Genomic DNA, 18,563 nt, shown 5'->3' on the forward strand with positions numbered 1-18,563 from the left:
ACCCCTGCTGTGCTTGCGAGAACCCCCATTACCCTGTTCTTTCACCCTGATGCCCCATCACCACCCGCTTCTGCCCCACCTGCCTCAGGGATGGTACTAGAACACTGACCGCTGCTCTTCCTGCCCTTATGCACGGTCTATAAACCCCCATCCACTCCAACTCATCATCAACAACCCCTGCCACTGACCCATCACTGCCTGCTAATGTCACACACTCAGCACCCTCAAAGCAGCCCTGTCAGCCCCTGGGCTGAACCCCGTGACCCCCGACCCCCGCTGGGTCGTTGGAAGCAGCAGGAGCTGAGAGCTCATTATGGGCAGTAATGTGAGCGTGATTATGCAGCGCTGGCCCAGGCGGGGCCTCGTGCAGCAGTGGGCTGGCAGCAGGGCTATTGATGACCTCGCCATGCATAGACGCAGGGCCGGGTTAGAGAAAGCACGTAATTACACTGGGCTGTGAAAGGAGACCTTGTTCCTGCACTGGTTTCTGTATTGACCTCATTATTTTTGACTATTGCATTTAATTGGATAAGAAGCAAATAAGCATGTTTTTATTTTAGTTAAGCATGCCAATTCCAAGTGGAGCAGTAATGGATAATCCTTTTTTCTCCATAGAAAAGCTTTCGTTAGATAACCGGCTGTTGCTGTGGGGGATTAGTGTAACACACCAATGGTGTGGCTTTTGTTAGTTTGTTAGATGATATGTACTTTCGAATGCAGACCTTCTTAATTGATTATTTAATTGGGCGTGAGATTGGGTAGGTGAGTAAGGTTGATTGATTCCTCCCTACAAGCGTCTGTTGATCTGGTAATGGCAGTGCGTCTCAACTTGTGGACACCTAATCACATGTCGAATCTTCTCAGATTAGCTCTGGCCCTGAAAACGAACCTTTGCGTAACCTTTGACCTCTTGCGCTGTGTGTACGTGTGTTTGTGCATGTGTGTTGGCACACCTGCGTGTGTACGTTTGCGTGGGCGTGCGTGTTTGTGTATTGCAGATCAATAAGGTGATGTTGAGTAAAGGCTGGCGTTGTTTGGAGTGTACGGTGTGTGAGGCGTGTGGCCAGGCCACTGATCCTGGCCGCTTGCTACTGTGTGATGACTGTGATATCAGCTACCACACCTACTGCCTGGATCCACCCTTACAGAACGTACCCAAGGGCAGCTGGAAGTGCAAATGGTAAATGAGCTCGATTTTTCTCTCTCTACCTCTCTCTGTCTAGCTCTCTGTCCTCCTCTAACCCTCCCTCTGTCTCTGTCATTCACTCTCTCTCACACACAAGCGCACACACCTAGTTAGTTACCTGCATCCGTCTGCATCTCTTTCTGTATGTGTATCTTCCTGTCTTTCACTCTCTCTCTCCATCACACTCTTGACTCTTTTTATTACTTCAACAGTCATGGCTATTAATGCTTAAGCTGCTGTCTCAGGGTTTCTCTTCATATGTGGTGTAATGTCAGACATAATCCCCGGTCCATCAGAGCACCGTTTACACTGCCATGTGATGCAGGCCAGCTCAGCTTCAGCTGGGCCTCTGCCATCTCGCTGTTTTTTGTGTTTTTTTTTAGGGGTAGAACACTTGATCCTGTGCCGCACACATTTTCATGAACATATGGGTGGAGTCCAGCACTGCCGGCCACAGGGCCATAGAACACATAGTGCAGTGTCTGTCTGCTTAGGTATTAATTTGCATTGATTACACTATATTGCCAAAAGTATTTGCTCACACATCGAAATGATTGGAATCCCTTCCATGGCCACAGGTGTATAAAATTAAGCATCCAGGGATGCAGACTGTTGTAACAAACAATTTGTGAAAGAATGGGTCGCTCTCAGGAGCTCAGTGAATTCCAGCGTGGAATTGTGATAGGATGCCACCTGTGCAACAAGTCGTGAAATTTCCTCGCTCCTAAATATTCCACAGTCAACTGCAAGCTGTATTATAAGAAAATGGAAGTGTTTGGGAGCGACAGCAACTCGGCCCTGAAGTGGTAGGACACGTAAACTGACGGAGCGTGGGCAGCAGATGCTAAAGCGCATGGTGTGAAGAGCGAAGGTCGCCTTTCTGCAGAGTCAATCACTACAGACATCCAAACTTCATTTGGCCTTCAGATGAGCTCAAGAACAGTGTGCAGAGAGCTTCATGGATTGGGTTTCCATGGTTGAGCAGCTACATTCAAGCCATATATCACCAAGTGCAATGCAAAGCATTGAATGCAGTGGTGTAGAGCCCACCACCACTGGACTCTAGAGCAGTGGAGGCGCGTTCTCTGGAGTGACGAATCACGCTTCTCCATCTGGCAAGCTGATGAAGTCTGGGCAGTTGCTAGGAGAACGGTACTTGTCAGACTGCATAGTGCCAAGTGTAAAGTTTGGTGGAGGCGGGATTATGGTGTGGGGGTTTTTTCAGGAGCTAGGCTTGGCCTCTTGGTTCTAGTGAAAGGAACTCTGAATGCTTCAGCAAACCAATACATTTTGGACAATTTCATACTCCCAACTTTGTGGGAATAGTTTGGAGCTTGTCCCTTCCTCTTCTAACATGACTGTGCACCAGTGCACAAAGCAAGGTCCATAAACACATGGATGGCAGAGATTGGTGTGGATGAATTTGACTGTCCTGACCTCAATCCAATAGAACACTTTTGAGATGAATTAAAGCGGAGACTGAGAGCCATCTCCAAAAGACTCCAGCTCCATCCATCCACTGTAAGACAAATAATTTACAAATAGAGGGCACTCAGTATCACCACAACTCTGCTCAGAAGTGGAAAATCACCAGAAGCACCAGAAAAATAATTCAGGTGAAGGCCAACCAACACATCACCTCCAGAGAGTTGCAGACCTCTCTGGCTGCATCTGGGATAATTCTACTTGCGTCTATAAAAAAGTCAGCACTGCATATAAAGAGAAGAACCTCCTTCCAACAGTGAAGCGTGGTGGTGGAAATGTGATGGTCTGGGCCTGCTTTTCTGCCTCTGACGACTATTATCCAGGGAACCATCAATTCCAAGGACTTTCAACAAATTCTAGACCAGAATCTCCTCCCATCAGTCATGAAGTTGAAGCTGGGACAGAAATGGATTATGCAAGACATCGACCCAATGCATTCCAGCAAAACTACCAAGGAATGACTTAATAAAAAGAAGATTTGCAGTTTGGACTGGCCCAGTCAAAGTTCGGATCCCATAGAAATGCTGTGTCAAGGTCTTAAGTGGGCGATACATGCCGAATGTCCCTCCAACCTCTCAACTGGTGGAGTTCTGCAAGAAGAAGAGGGCAAAAGCAGACTTTTGCACTTGATTCTCAGTTTTTGGAGAGAAACACTTTACTCTTTAGAAATTGAGATTTGGATGGGGGGGGGGGGGGGGTGGGGGGGAGTATTTATTTAATTATATATAGTATACAAATATACAAATTAATATATATATATATATATATATATGAGAGCAGATTGGAAGACATATTAAGATGTTTTGAATAGGTTTAGTTCGTTTAGGTGTAGATATCGTTCATTTGCTGTAATGGAAATAGTGAAAATAGCCCGTGTAGATAATGTGCCTGCGTGTGTGTTCGTGTGTGAGGGAGAGAGAGAGATCCTGTAATCACATGATCTGTTTTCTCACGCTCCCCCCAAAGGTGCGTCTCGTGCATTCAGTGTGCAACCACTTCCCCTGGCCTGCGCTGTGATTGGCAGAATAACTACACGCAGTGTGGTCCGTGTGCCAGTCTGGAAGTGTGCCCGGTGTGTGCCCGCAGCTACAGAGAGGAGGAGCTGGTCCTGCAGTGCCGGCAGTGTGACAGGTGGGAACTTCCTCTCTGTGTCAGGTGCCCCCTCGTCATACGGGGGGGGTCTGGGGAGGCAGGGGGGCGGAGACGATCCTAAATCCCTCTGAGGGAGGAAACTGTAATTGTTTATTACACTTGGACAGTTTTCATGTGTAGGCTTGCTACCGTTTACAGCAGGTTTTTCTAACTTTAATCTTGGAGGGTTATAGCAGTGTAATCACTTCAATATTGATGAGTTGGATTAGGCATGTTGGAACAGGAAAAACAATCGATTGCGAGAGCAGTGGTCCTCTGCGATTTGAGTTTCGTACCCTGCTGTGTTCGTGATAACATCTTGTTGACTTTAGCAGGTGGCCTGGCACTGAAGTGGCCCCTGTCTAATTTCTTGTAAATGTTTGTTTCGGTAGTAAGCTTGGAGCTTGATTACATTTCCCTGGTTTGTAGGTGGATGCATGCGTCCTGTCAGGGCCTGAACTCGGACGAGGAAGTGGAGAACGCAGCGGACGACGGCTTCGACTGCACCATGTGCAGAATGCTGACCGCCCCCACCCACGGTTAGAGTCCTGCAGCCCAACCACTCCCTTTGTGTGGAAACGCATGTGCAATACAACGGACATTTGTACATTGCAGTACATTTGTGTGTCTCATTTGCAGTACAATGGAGCTTTCTTGATCAAACAGATGTAAACATTTTAATAACAATGCAGTTATGGTCATCAAGAACCAGGCAAACTGTAATGTGAATCTAACCAGCCTAATCTAGACTGCTTAATCTCAGCATTTGGAGTCCTGATGCCCACCCCTGTCTACATGGTAGAATCAATGTCTTGCAGAGTTTAGCTCCAAACCCAGTAGACCCGATGAAGAGTCATGTCTTCATAATGCTGCAGCACTAGAGTCAGGTGGGATGGATTAGGTTGGCAGTAAGCACCAGGTGCTTTGCCGGGCCCCGCTGTTTTCGAGGTAATCCACAGAACTGAAGCCGATGGGCGTGCTCAGCTAACGCAAGGCCACCTCAGCGTTTTTCTCAAGGAAGCGCAGACGGAGCCAGATCTGGCTTATCACAGGAGCGGATAGACCTGAAGCGTGATTCGCGATGCTCGCGCGTAGCTTCGGTTGTCTGTGCGAATGACATCCAGTGAGTGTCTGAGGGTGTGACGGCGCTCTTCTGTTTGTCCTCAGGCCCACCTGGCGTTGGGGTGAAGCTCGTGGCCACCAGCGACCCCCCGATGGCTCAGATCGTGTCTAAAATGAAGGAACATGGTAATGCATCTGCTGTTCAGAAGACATGTTCAAATGAGCGACTCCTATCAGTTCCCTTTAGGAATCATTTGCAGGCCTTTTGACTGGAAATTATGTTATTGTATTGGCTAGTCTTGCTGTACAGTGGAGTTTTTTGAAGGGAGAAAAGTGCTTGTATTTAAGCAGGGACAGTATGGTAGTGATTGACAGTAAAAACGGCAGTAGTCTAGTTCTTAATACTGAGCTACCTACCTCCTGTGTACCTCCTGATTCCGTCTTCCTCTCAGACTTCCAGAAAACGTACACTCAGGACGGCGTGTGTCTGACCGAGTTGGGCCTGTGCCAGCTGCAGAGTCTGTCTGTGCCCGCGGTCCGGCGCCGGAGACCCAAACCCAAACTCAAGCTCAAGATCATCAACCAGAACAGTGTAGCCGTGCTCCAGACTCCTCCAGACCCACAGTCTGAGCTGTCCCGTGAGGGAGACCTGGACGACAGCAGAGGTAGGGGAGGGGAGTGTCGGTGTGAGTGTGTGAAAGTTGGGGCTCTCCCTTGGTGAGGGCATAGGTTAGAGAGCAGGGCTGCGTGTGCACATGTGTGTGACAGCACATGCAGCTGTGATGAAGTGGAGTGACAGTTATAACACATATACACACACGTATATATATAATATATGTTTTTTATATGTTTTACTTCTTGGTCATTGGATTTCAGGTGAATTGAGATTCATAATCAGTACAACAGAGCTTTAAGTATTATGAACATGTTTGGTGTATCTGAGCTGTGCAGCATTCCTGCTCAGTACTGTCAGTGAGGGACGATTTCTAGAACTTCTAGTCCCTTTGTGGAAGCACATGATCATAAAGACTGCAACGAGGGAGCAGTAAACATAACAGTACCTCTATATAGAGAGGCAAAAAATAAATAAACAAATAACTCATGTCTCTGCCATAGAGTAGAGCAAATTTATATCAAAGGACGGAGAGGAATGTGCTTGAAAGAATGAGAGGGATAGGGTAGAAAGGGAGGAGGGAGGGAGGGAGGTATGGGCAGAGAGGATGAGTGATGAGCAGATGGAGGAGGAAGGCTGAACGAGGGCAAAGACTAGGAGAGGGAGAAGAATAAGGAGAGAGAGAGAGAGAGATGGGCTGGGGGTTGTGGGTCACGGATTTTAGGGGGACTAACCTTTTAATACATTTGCCTTGGAGAGGGAAGAAGGCCTTTGACAACAGCAGTCAGCAGATTGTACCTGCCTTGACGATGCGGTTATGAGAGGCTGACCTGGTCCTGGAGTAATGTCTGTCCCATCCATCAAGCCCTGACTGTACAGCAAGCACGGGGGGAGCGCATGATTAACCCCCTCAGTCCCACCCTGCAGCTACGCCATACGGGCTCCAGGCAACAGCTTCCATATACAGTGGGCTTATTGATCGCCAGACCTTAAATTGCATCCGTTGAAAGGGTATTTGAGGGCAGCAGGCAAGAAACTCTGATTATTTCAGTGCTGTGGACACAGAAGCTGGAGTCATAGAACACAGATGCAGACTTTAGTCATGGCTCATGTGTGTTAACCTGGTAAATTAATGCTTAATATGCATCTGCGTTTGTGTGTGTCTGTGTTGGGATGTGTTTCAGAGGTGGATGTGATGGAGTGTGATGGGAAGTCTGACTCCAGTCCTGAGAGAGAACACAATGATGACGACCTTAAGGGAGCAGATGGGGTCGACAGCATGAAGAAGAGGAAGAGGAAACCCTACCGACCGGGTGAGGAAGAGCAGAGACAAGACGGACAGAGCAGTTAAGAAAGAAGGACGGGTGGAGTAGGGAGGGGAAGTGAAACACGGAGGGTAGGGTGAAAAAAGATGGAGACGGAGGGAAAAAGGGAGGGAGTGAGTGTTTAGGAGAGGACTGGAGAGCGGAAGGGAAAGAGAGGTGCACTTATCAGACAGGACAGCTCCACTGGAGTGTGAAATGGTGTGGCTGCACACACCAGCCCCTAACTAGCATATCCCACAATGCCTTGCTCCTAGCCCTGGCGGGTTTTCCTCTGAGCCTAGAAAAAGTAATCTCTTTCCACTGCACCCCCCCCCCCCCCCCCTTCTTTTTCTTCCTGTACGTTTAATATTTTCCCACCACCTATAGTGATACTGCTCTCTTTCAGTACAGTAGGTCTCTGGGCTTGAGTTCAGTGGCTCGTTGCATCATCTGTGTTATCTTGTGCTGCCGAGCCGTTGAGACTAAGACTGCCGCGCTAATTCTCCAGCCCCAGAGGGATCCCTGTTATCGTGTGTGCACTTAAAATGTTTTCAAAATCAGATGTGCAGTTTGTGCTGTTGGGTTTTGGTTTAGTTTGCTTTTGGCCACACAGACCTCGGTCGGACCATCCAGCTCCCAAACTGAGCGTCAGAGTAAAGGTTCCACCCTGATAACACACACACACGGATGTCGGACAGATTTAGGCACATTTGACATCTTAAGCACATATATTCTTTCACCCAAACTGTAATAACACCTTAGAATATGTTCACTTTGGGCTCTGTACCCTAGCCGTGTGGAACTGAAATGAAACGCTGACAAAGGTTACAGTGCAGATTGTCAGCTTTAATGCGAAGGTATTTCCACCTTGAGTAATCGACCATTTATCAATCACAGCGTTTTCTCCACATAGTCCTGCATGTGTTGCACGAAAGTGTTTAAACACACGCTCACGTGAACAGCACATGTCTGCACCACACATACATGCTCACACAAACGGGTAGATGCCTACTACCTGTTTTTAGATTACGTTTTTTTTCTCTGCTCATTCAGCAGTATAGAAGAAAATGATCATCTTAAATACCTTTTTGGTGCAGTTGGTCTGAGCAGTGCACTTTCCCAAGTTATATCTGTTGTTCGAAACGGTGACCATAATGTTAAAGTACAGATAAGCAGCTGTAATCGTAGGGTGTGTATGTCCGTGTTGGGTAAAGTCTGTAGAAACGGCTGCCCTTTTAAAATATTTCCTGTTTAGGGGACAGGAGCTAACTGAACCATTGGCTGCTCTTTTTTTGCATCTGGAATGGTCTGTCCATCAGTGTGAGGACTAAAAGATTGGGGAATCCCATAAAGCCAAGCAGCGTGGTTCTGGAAAATCTAAATAAATCAGAATACTGAGACGTGGCTTGAATCGTGCGTCTATGTCTCTGGCACACTGATGACAGGATGGTTAGCTTAGCACAGCAAACAATGTTGGAGACCACACAAGTGCTTCATCAAAAAATATAAGACCAAAAAAAGGATAAATAATGCACCCTTCTGAATTTGGATGCGTCAAACAGGACCATAAAGAAAAAGTTGCTGACATTTTTTTTTCCTTCTTCATATTTTGACCTCCAACAATCTCACAGAACAGCCAAAGGTCAAATCTATTGCCAGCCATTGTCATTAGACAAATTTTATAGTCCCTGAGTGGGTATCATACTGTCATTCTTTATATATTCTGATGTTGATGTTTTGAAGGGCTGGCAGTTCTGTCCTGTGGGTGGGGCTACTGTTATCTGTATTTCTCCACCCATAAATCAGATGGAAGCATGTGTCCCACTGCCAAGGACACGGCGCGTATGAGCACACGGCGGCCTCTTAGAGAGTCAAGGCGGTGGGGGTTGGAGTGGGGTGTGTGTGGGCCAGACTGTGCCGATCTGGCTCTCCCGAAATAGGCTCACCTGAAATGGTTCCTGGATTGGAGAGCATAACGGAGAGCCAAGATGAATCACCCTGCCGCAGGCCTGTACCTCATGCGTCATCCTGAATAATGGAGATTAATGTCAGGATTTCACTGTCACTGTCCCACATTATTAATCCCAAACTGCGTCCATCACCTGGTTTGGAGTTTCATTCCTGCTGCTCCTCAACTTGTAGTGGGCTGGATTGTTTGTTTGTTTGTTAGTTAGTTTTAATCTCTTTTGCTCTCGTCAGGTATTGGTGGGTTTATGGTTCGTCAGAGGGGCAAGACTGGTCAAGGCAAATCTAAGCGATCCCTGATCAGGAAGGATTCCACTGGATCTCTCACAGAGAATCCCATGGTGAAGGAAGAAGGTAGGGGAGACGTGTCTCATGGTGCAGTGCCTTCTCTGTCCCAGTCCTGGTACCCACACTCATTTAGGGGGTTTTATCTGCTGTTGTACTCCAGGGCTGGGCGTAAATTTTCCCTTCCACACGTTTGAGGGGCTTGTACCTAGTGTATTAGACCAGCACTGAGCCTGTATGGAGCAATAAGGTGGGAAGCCCCTGCTCTTAACACCCTGCTGTTTCCTAGGCTGGAATGAACCGGACACCCCTGTGGAGGAGACACCCCCTGTGGCTGAACCTTTGGAGAAGGTCAAGAAGAGATACAGGAAAAAGAAGACCAAATTAGAGGAGGAGTTCCCCTCTTATCTCCAGGTACTGCAGAGCATGGCATCTGCTCTCCTCTGCTCTGTCTTGCAGCTGTAGGATTCAACATACATCAACACACGCAGGCACAAATAAACAGTGATGAATAAGAACAAATTGCTCGGCAAACAGCACCCTTTCCTGTGAATAGACTGAATCTTGGGACAAGCGATGGTCAAAAAACTAAAAATAAAAGGTCTGATTATGAGCCCATTACTAGGTCTGATTATGAGCCCATTACTAGGTCTGATTATGAGGCCATCTTTCAGCTGTTCAGCACTGTGTTGATGAAACACCAGCCTGGCTGTGTGCTTGAGGCCTCTGGCTGGACACAGTTTGCTTTGAACGATGCGAGTGTGTGCGCGTGAGACGCTGCACGTGAGACGCTGTGCATGGGATCCTGAGCTTGCTGCTCCACTAGCCAGCTGCACATTAAGTACATCAGCTGTCACTTCAGGTTTTTCTTGTTCTGCAAGCCTCAAATTAAGCTTAAAGGTCCTCACCAGAGACACGACTTTAATCTATTATTTAAATCCCAGCGCATTAGGCGTTTAATGTTTCAGTACAGCAGGGTGTAGTCAGATTGATAGTTGGGAGCTGTTAGATATGGTGAAATTATTTATCCAGGGAGTGCATCATTAACATTTGTATGTGCACGTGTATGTTTGAAGGTTTGTTTTAAAGAGAACGTGCACCCGCATGTATTCATGTGTGTATTCACGTGTGATGCACATCATCTGAATCTGTAGTCCGTTCTCCAGATACATATTGCTTGCATAACAGCTTCCAGTCAAAATGCTACTGTCTCTCTCTCTCCTCCTCCCTCCCTCCATCTATGTATTATATATACACAGACGCACACCTGCCTCACTCTTTCAGTCCCAGCTGTCTTAAGGCAGCCTGTAACTGTGGCCCACTGGGACAGTTGCCTGTGGTGGAGTGTCTGTAACTCTGCGGGAGAGGACTGCAGCTCTGTGGCCCACTGTGGTCTTTACGCATCCCACACTCTGTCTGGGCCCACGAGACACTACCCAGTCCCACTCCTGCTGGGGCCCGATAGCAGAAAGGCAGCCTGATTCAGTTAGTCACGGGCCTGGCAGGGAGGATTGGGCTCGGGGTTCTCTGTGTTCATGCCAAACTGGCCTGGGTGTAGCTCTGTACTAGATGGAGTTGTGAAGTTGTGGTGGTGACGATTACAGTAGGTGCTGTTAGAGCTGCCTTTGGTTGGCGTTTCTGCATTGACAGGCCGAACAAAGGGATTAATGATTCTGTGCTGTCAATTGTGATTTATTTTGTGAGTTATGTGAGTTATTTTGTGTGTGTGTGTGTGTGTGTGTGTGTGTGTGTGTGTGACAGAGAGAGTTTATATAAGTTGGCTTTTGGAATGAATTTCAGGATGAACTTGCAAAATTAACACTAAACTTTACAGGTGAACGTAATACGTCCTTCTCTAAAATTTTGAATGTTCAACTGTTCAGTGTTTAAGTACTTTTTGCACAACTGGCTGTTCTCCAAGGAGCTTAACAGAAACATTCACTACAAATGTTTGATATATGACTTGACCGATACATTTCTTGGTTCAGTTAGAATTGGTATTTAAATGGTTCTCCTCTTCATGCTGTTCATATTTTGACATCATGAGTCCGAGACGACACCTCACAGTTGATCAACAGCACCTCGCCATTGCGAAGCTTTAAACAGGATGTTCTCAGCCGGAAGTGGTCACTCAGCTTAGAGTGTCAGAGTATCACCTCTGGTTGCAACAGAGATACAGAGAGACTGGAAGAATCACAGAAAGGCAGAGAAGTGTCTCCTTTGGCCACATTCCACACTGATGGCTGCTTCTTTGTGAACAGTGCCCTGCGGAACAGGATGATCAATGCCACACAACTCCAGGCACATTTAAGGGAAGTCAGAGACACCCAAGTTCGATGTCAGACCATTTGAAACCGCTAGTCCGCATGCTAGACGACGTGCAAGGGTATCTGACCACACCACCAGGCATAGGCGTCATAGTCTTATATGGGCCTGGGAGCATTTACGCTGGACCAGGGACCAGTGGGCCTCAGTGCTGTTCACTGATGAAAGTCGACGTTCGAGACATCAAGGAGCGCTTCAGCCACTGTTGTCACCATATGAGACTTTGGTTGAGGTGGTGGTGTTTGTGTGAGCAGGTGTGTCTAGTCAATACAGAACTGCCCTACACTTTGTGAATGGTAGGGTGACATGTCCCTACTACTTGAATAACATCATTAATCCAGTCAATGTGCTTCTGAACAACACCGTTCTAGTTTCATTTTAATGGACGACTCCATCTCCAGTGATGCTCCAGCTCATTGAGGTTGCATCATTAAGGGTACGGCTGCTGGAGACTGGGGAACCTCAGATGGAGTGGTCTGCACTTTCTCTAGTCCTGAATCCCATAGAAAACCTATAGGATCCACTGAGTCGCCATGTAGAAGCTCGTAACTCTGTACCCCAGAACCTCAGTGACCCGAGGGCACCCGAGATTGGGATGCCATGCTTCAGCAGACAATAAGTTGACTATTGAACAACATGAGATGTCGTTGTCAAGCTTCTAATTGATGCACATGGATCCATGAATTATTGAGACATTGACATTTTTTGTTGGCTTATACCCACTATTCTTAGCTTTTGTTTCAGTAAATTGTTTGAGAACTCACCATAGCATGCGTCTACTTAAATGCCCTACTTTCCTAATACAGTATCACTGTAGTGTGAACATTTTACATTTACCATAAATTTCCCCCGAAAGCCAAATATCCCAAACCTTTTGTGAGGGGTGTGTGATATATGGGCATCCAGTGTTAGCAGAACTGAATCTGTGTGTGTGTTTCTGTACGTGTGTACATCACTTCCTGTGTGTGTGTGTGCGTTTGCATGGTGCAGGAGGCTTTCTTTGGGAAGGAGCTCCTGTGTAAGAGCAAGCAGGCGAAGCAGACCCTGGAGACGAGCGCAGAGGTGGAGGAGGAGACAGCTCACGCAGACCACAAGCTGCCCAGCGCCAGCTTCCTGGACTCGTCCTCTGACCCTCTGCTCAGTTCTGCGGTCACACCCGTCTCTGCCAAAGCGGGGACCCTGCGTACGTTCATTCGTGTGTCTGCTGTCACCTCTCTCTCTCTCTCTCTCTCTCTCTCTCTCTCTCTCTCTCTCTCTCTCTCTCTCCCGCTCTACCTCTCTGGTAAGCATTGCACGGTCATGTGCACAGTCACTCGGGAGCATTTACAGATGCTCGTACGTTTATTGTGCACTGCCCACCATTGTTTGGCGGGAGACAGCAGCCTCTCGACCACTGCCCCATCTTCCAGCTCTGGGTTTTGGTCTTGGTCTGCAGGGAGAGACCTTTATCAGGTCACCTTAAACACAAAATCCAACAGTGGAACTCCAGACATCAGGGTCTTTACATATATTACAGTATTTTTGCACACAAACCTTTTGGCGCCTTCACATTATCTATTTGTATCTCCTCTTTTATGGGGGTGGGGAAGTTTGTTTCAGCCACTTCATTCACTTCAAGATTGCATGTCCTCATCCTCAGTTTTGTCATCCCTCATGTACACTCGGCACAGCAGCCGTGGGCACCCCTCTCCCCAGCCCTCAGCAGTAGCCCCGCCTGAACCACGCCCCCTCTCCCCAGCCCTCAGCAGTAGCCCCGCCTGAACCACGCCCCCTCTCAGCAGTAGCCCCGCCTGAACCACGCCCCCTCTCCCCAGCCCTCAGCAGTAGCCCCGCCTGAACCACGCCCCCTCTCCCCAGCCCTCAGCACTAGCCCCGCCTGAACCACGCCCCCTCTCCCTAGCCCTCAGCAGTAGCCCCGCCTGAACCACGCCCCCTCTCCCCAGCCCTCAGCAGTAGCCCCGCCTGAACCACGCCCCCTCTCCCCAGTCCACCAGCTCTGCACTTCCATGTCCTCTCCCCCGCTGGCTGCCAGGAGCCCAGCAGCTATGGCACATGGTGTGATCTCTTCTCTCGTCTTCGTTCGGGGAGAAATTGCCCCCGAACTGCAGGATTTCAGGGCTGCCTGTTTGTCCTGCGGGACACAAAAGGCTCGGAACTGCCCTTTACCCTCTGATTGAACCTCTCGACACCGTGTTTCCCCCTCCGCTTAAGGCCTTTGTGGCAAGTCTGTGTTTAGCAAATAGTGCTCTGAGGTTCTTTGTTCTGATTTTCCTTTCTCTTTAGCCCTTATTGGTTGTAATTTGTGGCATTATTTGCTGTTAGCGTTTTGTTTTTGGAATTTGTCCGTTTGACATAAAAATGCTACTATAATAAGTAGCATTATCTTTTATATTTACGTGCTTATTATTATTTAGAATTGAGCAAAAAATCTTTCAATTTTCCTAGCCCCTACCACCCTGGTGGTCTGTTTTTCGGTACATTGCGAAGATACTTATAGGCTCAGAAACCCCTATCTTCTCAATCTCCAGCCAGTGCAGAGGATCCTTTAGCCGAGCTGGTTCTACAGTCAGACGACGATCTTCTGGGGATGCTGTCAGATGACCTGGTGAAGCCAGAGCACAATTCAGGTAGACCCCAATGCCAAGCGGCGTCCCTGGCTATGGGTCCCAGCCTTGTCCCCTGCTGCTAAAGCGCTAGCTAACTTGCTCACACTGGGGAAAGTCAGCACCACTCCCGGGGCGCCGCCATCTTCTTTTATCAGTTTTCCTCTGTAATGTTGTTCTCATGTTTTATTGAACTTTTTTTTTTTTTTTTTTGCTTCATTGTAATTTTCCTGGTTTGCGTTGTTTCCCGTTGCTCGCCGTGCATCTTATTTTGTGCTCTTTTGTTTATTGTCTGCTTTGCATTGCTTTGTTTTGGGTTTGATTTCAAATTTATAATGCTTTGGTTTTTTCTTTTTCTTGTCTTTTTTATATCTGGTTTGGGCTGCCGTAGGTCTTGATTTATGTCCTTTCCAGGTGGACAGCTCCCCCTCTGTGTTCGGTAAGATCTTGGATGCAGAAGCTCCGTAGCTGTAGGAGTAGAGTTGTCTTCTTCTCTCGCCCTCTCTGCTAACTCCTCCCCTCCCCCAGAGCAGAGCCTTCACACTTCCACTTCCTCTCTGTGCATGCACCTGCCCCTGCCGTCTCCTCCACTCCTCACACATGGGCACACACTCTCACCCTCTTCTGCTCTCCCCGACTTCTCTCTCCCTTTGATGTAACACTAACCACTTTTGAACCGCATGTTGCTCTGTGCTGGGTTTCAAACTGAGCTGAAAACGAAACCGTTCACAGATTTTTTATGTCTGGTCTTCACCTTGAAAAGTCTGTGTGATTTAGGGAGTGCTGGATCAGTAGTAAAGGCAGATAAATTCAGCAAGTCCTCTCATTGTCTCTCAACTTGTGTGTGTGTGTGTGTGTGTGTGTGTGTGTGTGTGTGATAACGGTGGCAGAACGGAGCATATAAAAGGTCAGGCTAGCATTCAGTGCACTTGGCCTTTAGCTCACAAGGACACACTCAGTTACTCCAACTAGCCATGGAGTAATGGCACTGTTGAGTAAACTGAATAGGTTTGTGAGCTCAAACTCGCAACTCAAGCTTGTGAGGAAGATATAACTATACTGTGTTAGGCCATAGGAAACTGTTAATGTGTTGTTGCTTAATGGTTCTTCTTTTTTTAAGATATAAAGTTGGTGCATTTCAAAATATAAAAATATAATTTAACTTCTTACTTTACTTCTACCCTTTGAGTTGCCCCCTACAAAGCTCCCCCCACCTGAATATAGTGGTTTCACCCAGCTTTCCCAAGCCTTGAGTCTCGCCTTTTGATGTTGGTGACAGCATTTATTATGATTAATCATTGCAATTGCCTGCTGTGTTTTTTCCCATTGATTAAGGCCTCATCTATTTTAATATGGCAGGATACATGATGATGAAAGAATGGCTATTTTGGAGGGTGGGCTGAGGTTTTTCTTTTTTCTTCACACTTGGTTGGAGAAGCTACACAAATTAGTTTCTTGTTATTTTTGGGGAAATTGAGCTAAGGAGAAGGGTGAGTGAGGGAGAAGAAACAGAAATGTGAAAGATTTTTTTTTTTTTTTACCGTGACATGAAGGATCGGCCCTCACGGTTCTCTTCCTCTCCGCTTGTGTGTGTGTGTGTGTGTGTGTGTGTGTGTGTGCGCACGCGTGTGTTTTGTTGTTTTTTTCTTCTTCCCCCTGACTGAACACTCAGACCCAGTAGAAAATAAATTGGTTGTCAACACTGATTTTAAGCTTCTAGTTTGACAGCTCTGGGAATTTTTCTTCTCCTCCACGCCAACACCCCCAAGCCCCCATGGGATTTGGTTTTTGAGTATTCACTAGATGCCCTTGTCTAAGCATGAAACTAATGAGTACTAAATGCCCCCTCTTGCTTCTAGCTGCTTTGGACATCGGGGCTGTCCCTGAAGACCCTTCAGGCCCCCTTCAGTCTGCCCCTGCCCGGGGACCTCGGCAGCTGCAGGAGTCCCTGGATGTGATTCTCAGCCCTGAGCTGGACAAGATGGTGACTGATGGTGCGCATACCTAACTCACACATGTCCTTTAATAACTGCACCAAAGACACTTAAGATCTCAAAGCGAAGGGGTGAATTTTAAGTTAAATTTAATCCCAATTTGCCTGAGGAAAAGGTTGATACTGCTTTTTAAGTGTTCTTAAATGTCAGTGAGCAGCGGATCTCGTCAGTTTCTTTTTTAAACATAAACGAATCACTAGACGTCATCACAGCCTAGCTGCCCCAACCATGTTAAATATATTTTCTGTAAAACACAGAAATATAAGGAGATTTAATAAAAGTTTAAAATTGTGCCTTCAAGGTGTTTAACGCTGATGAGAACGAATGTAATTACTAGTATAACTAGTTCTTACTGTTCTCAGTAAGAATTGCCAAAGCACAGATGAAATGGCCATCTTACTTATATTTTGTATATCTCTAATTTTTAGGGGCCATTCTTAGCAAGCTTCAGATTCCAGGTTGGTACCTCTTTTCTACACATTTTGCAGCCATTCCGATTCAAAATGGAAAGGTCTTCATAGAGGTTTGGCACATTGTTTATCTTGTGCAGATTTTACCTAGCTCTGAGAGACCTGAGCATGTGTTACTTGGGGTACATACTGGAGAATTTAAAAGCTAGATGCTCTGTGTCCTTTTAGAACTAGAGGGGAAAGACGTGGAAGACTTGTTCACAGCAGTGCTCAGCCCAAACACCAGCCAATCACCTCAGCTCCCACAGCCGCCAAGCTCCGCCCCCAATGCACCAGTCCTAACCATGCCCCACCAAGGGCCAGGTGCGTCTTTCAGCGCTCTCTTTGCTGTGTACACAGGAACAGATGTGGAAGCATACAGCTGTTGAACTTATTGGTTAGCAAACTATGTGGTTCAGCTGAATGCAGTCTAGATTTGAATCCTAAGAATGTTTGTCTACTTTGCGCTATCTTTAATTTGAGCTCCAAGTTTCTTGCTAGCCCAAATATTGAGCTACACAGAACACCAGCCTAGTCAGTCATTTAAACCAAAGCACTTGATACCCTATCACAGCATGCTGTAACTAATACTCACTATATCAAATGTACACTGCATGCGCTACAATGCTCATTTATTAGTGTAAGTATATCTTCATGATTTCAATTGCAGGAGATGGTGGAATGTTTCCTCGCATGCCTGTGGTGAATGGGATGATGGATCCAAACCCTGTCTTTCCTCCAAATCCCATGATGCCTGGAGCTGGTGTTTCTGGCACTTTCTCTCCTATCCACCGGATGCCTTTTCCTGAGAGCATGAGGTGAGACTGAATTTGCGTCATCTCATCAACCAGAGATGGCAAATTAACGTTGACACATTCTCGAGTTTGAGAAATTCCACAGTGAAGTGAACTCAGTCACTAGTGAAAAATAATTCAGGTGTTTAAAAAAAAAAGTAAAAGGAAGAAAAGAAAATGTTTGAGCATGACAGCTTGAGATGCATCTCCACAGGGAGAAGAAGTTCAGCCAGATGGGCAGCGATATGGTGGGTCCCTGGAGTTCTTCTGTCCCCATGCCGGGCCCAGCTCCCTCAGCAGAGACAGACACAGAAACCATGTCTAATGCCCAGAGGAGCACCCTGAAGTGGGAGAAGGAGGAGACCCTCGGAGAGTTGGCTACTGTGGCACCTGTACTTTACACCAATGTCAACTTTCCCAACCTAAGAGAGGAGTTTCCAGGTGGGTACACCCCTAGAACGACTGATTGGACGCAGCTGATGTTTGGAGACTAACTGTGCCACTTTCCTTTACAGATTGGTCCACTAGGGTGAAGCAGATTGCGAAATTGTGGAGAAAGGCTAGTTCTCAGGAAAGAGCCCCATATGTGGTAAGATTTTAGCAGTGTGTTTGAATTTGATTGTTGTATGAAGTACTTTTGTGTCGTGTCAAGTCAACCTTTATTTATTTGGACTCTGTTGAGTGAGGAATGGATTTGTTTCCCTGGAATTAGTGTTACTTTTAACAAAAATACTGGCACAAAAGAAGACAAACTAACAGTAAGCCATTAAATATTCAGTAAACACAGATTAAGTCAGATAATAAAACAATTTAATACTCTTAAAAATAAACCATGCAGACAAGCAGGACGTCGGGAACACTAGAGTTTGTTCAGAGTTTAAGAATGTGTTTGTCTGCTTTTCAGCAAAAGGCTCGGGATAACCGAGCAGCCCTTCGCATTAACAAAGTTCAGTTGTCTAATGACTCCATGAAGAGACCACTGCAGCAGCAAGCTCCTGACCCATACGACCCAACCGTCTCCATGGACACCGAGCTGCTCTTCAAAGATCCTCTCAAACAAAAGGAGTCAGAGCATGAGCAGGAGTGGAAGTTCAGACAGGTGATTGACAGCCCTGGGGTTTTTTTTTGGTTTGTTTTTCTTTTTTTTCTTTTTTTTTTTTTTTACCCTTTTTCATTTTTGAGTTTTTTTTTCTTTTTTCTTTTTTTCTTTTTTTTGTTGCTTTTTTCTTTTTTGAAGGGGGGGGGGTGGATTGTGGTTTATTTATTTGATTAAAAAAATTTTTTTTGGTTGAATTTTTTATATGGGAAAATTATGGCAATGCAGCGCTGGGTTTTTCAACCACTGATCATGCGTCTGGCTTTAAAAA

General features: G+C 46.6%; 1 protein-coding gene and 1 long non-coding RNA gene across 2 annotated transcripts in view; one reads left to right on the forward strand and one right to left on the reverse strand.

The window, feature by feature from the left end:
- kmt2ca (lysine (K)-specific methyltransferase 2Ca) overlaps positions 1-18,563 on the forward strand; it is a 112,707-nt gene that overhangs the window by 70,790 nt on the left and 23,354 nt on the right. Inside the window, 18 exon segments of the mRNA XM_076971258.1 lie at positions 999-1,180; positions 3,638-3,802; positions 4,232-4,341; positions 4,970-5,050; positions 5,317-5,529; positions 6,662-6,790; positions 8,981-9,100; positions 9,321-9,445; positions 12,347-12,539; positions 13,885-13,983; positions 14,351-14,398; positions 15,819-15,953; positions 16,382-16,411; positions 16,592-16,726; positions 17,073-17,220; positions 17,411-17,637; positions 17,712-17,785; positions 18,101-18,295. Coding sequence (XP_076827373.1) covers positions 999-1,180; positions 3,638-3,802; positions 4,232-4,341; positions 4,970-5,050; positions 5,317-5,529; positions 6,662-6,790; positions 8,981-9,100; positions 9,321-9,445; positions 12,347-12,539; positions 13,885-13,983; positions 14,351-14,398; positions 15,819-15,953; positions 16,382-16,411; positions 16,592-16,726; positions 17,073-17,220; positions 17,411-17,637; positions 17,712-17,785; positions 18,101-18,295 — 2,409 coding nt within the window.
- On the reverse strand, positions 4,336-8,086 carry LOC143474010 (uncharacterized). The gene is made up of 5 exons (XR_013120669.1): positions 7,866-8,086; positions 7,397-7,448; positions 6,212-6,545; positions 5,282-5,513; positions 4,336-5,032 (listed from the first exon to the last, which is right to left on the reverse strand). It is a non-coding gene; the product is annotated as an uncharacterized LOC143474010 (long non-coding RNA).

The sequence above is a fragment of the Brachyhypopomus gauderio genome, chromosome 13 (genome assembly GCF_052324685.1).
Source record: "Brachyhypopomus gauderio isolate BG-103 chromosome 13, BGAUD_0.2, whole genome shotgun sequence".
NCBI lineage: Eukaryota > Metazoa > Chordata > Actinopteri > Gymnotiformes > Hypopomidae > Brachyhypopomus > Brachyhypopomus gauderio.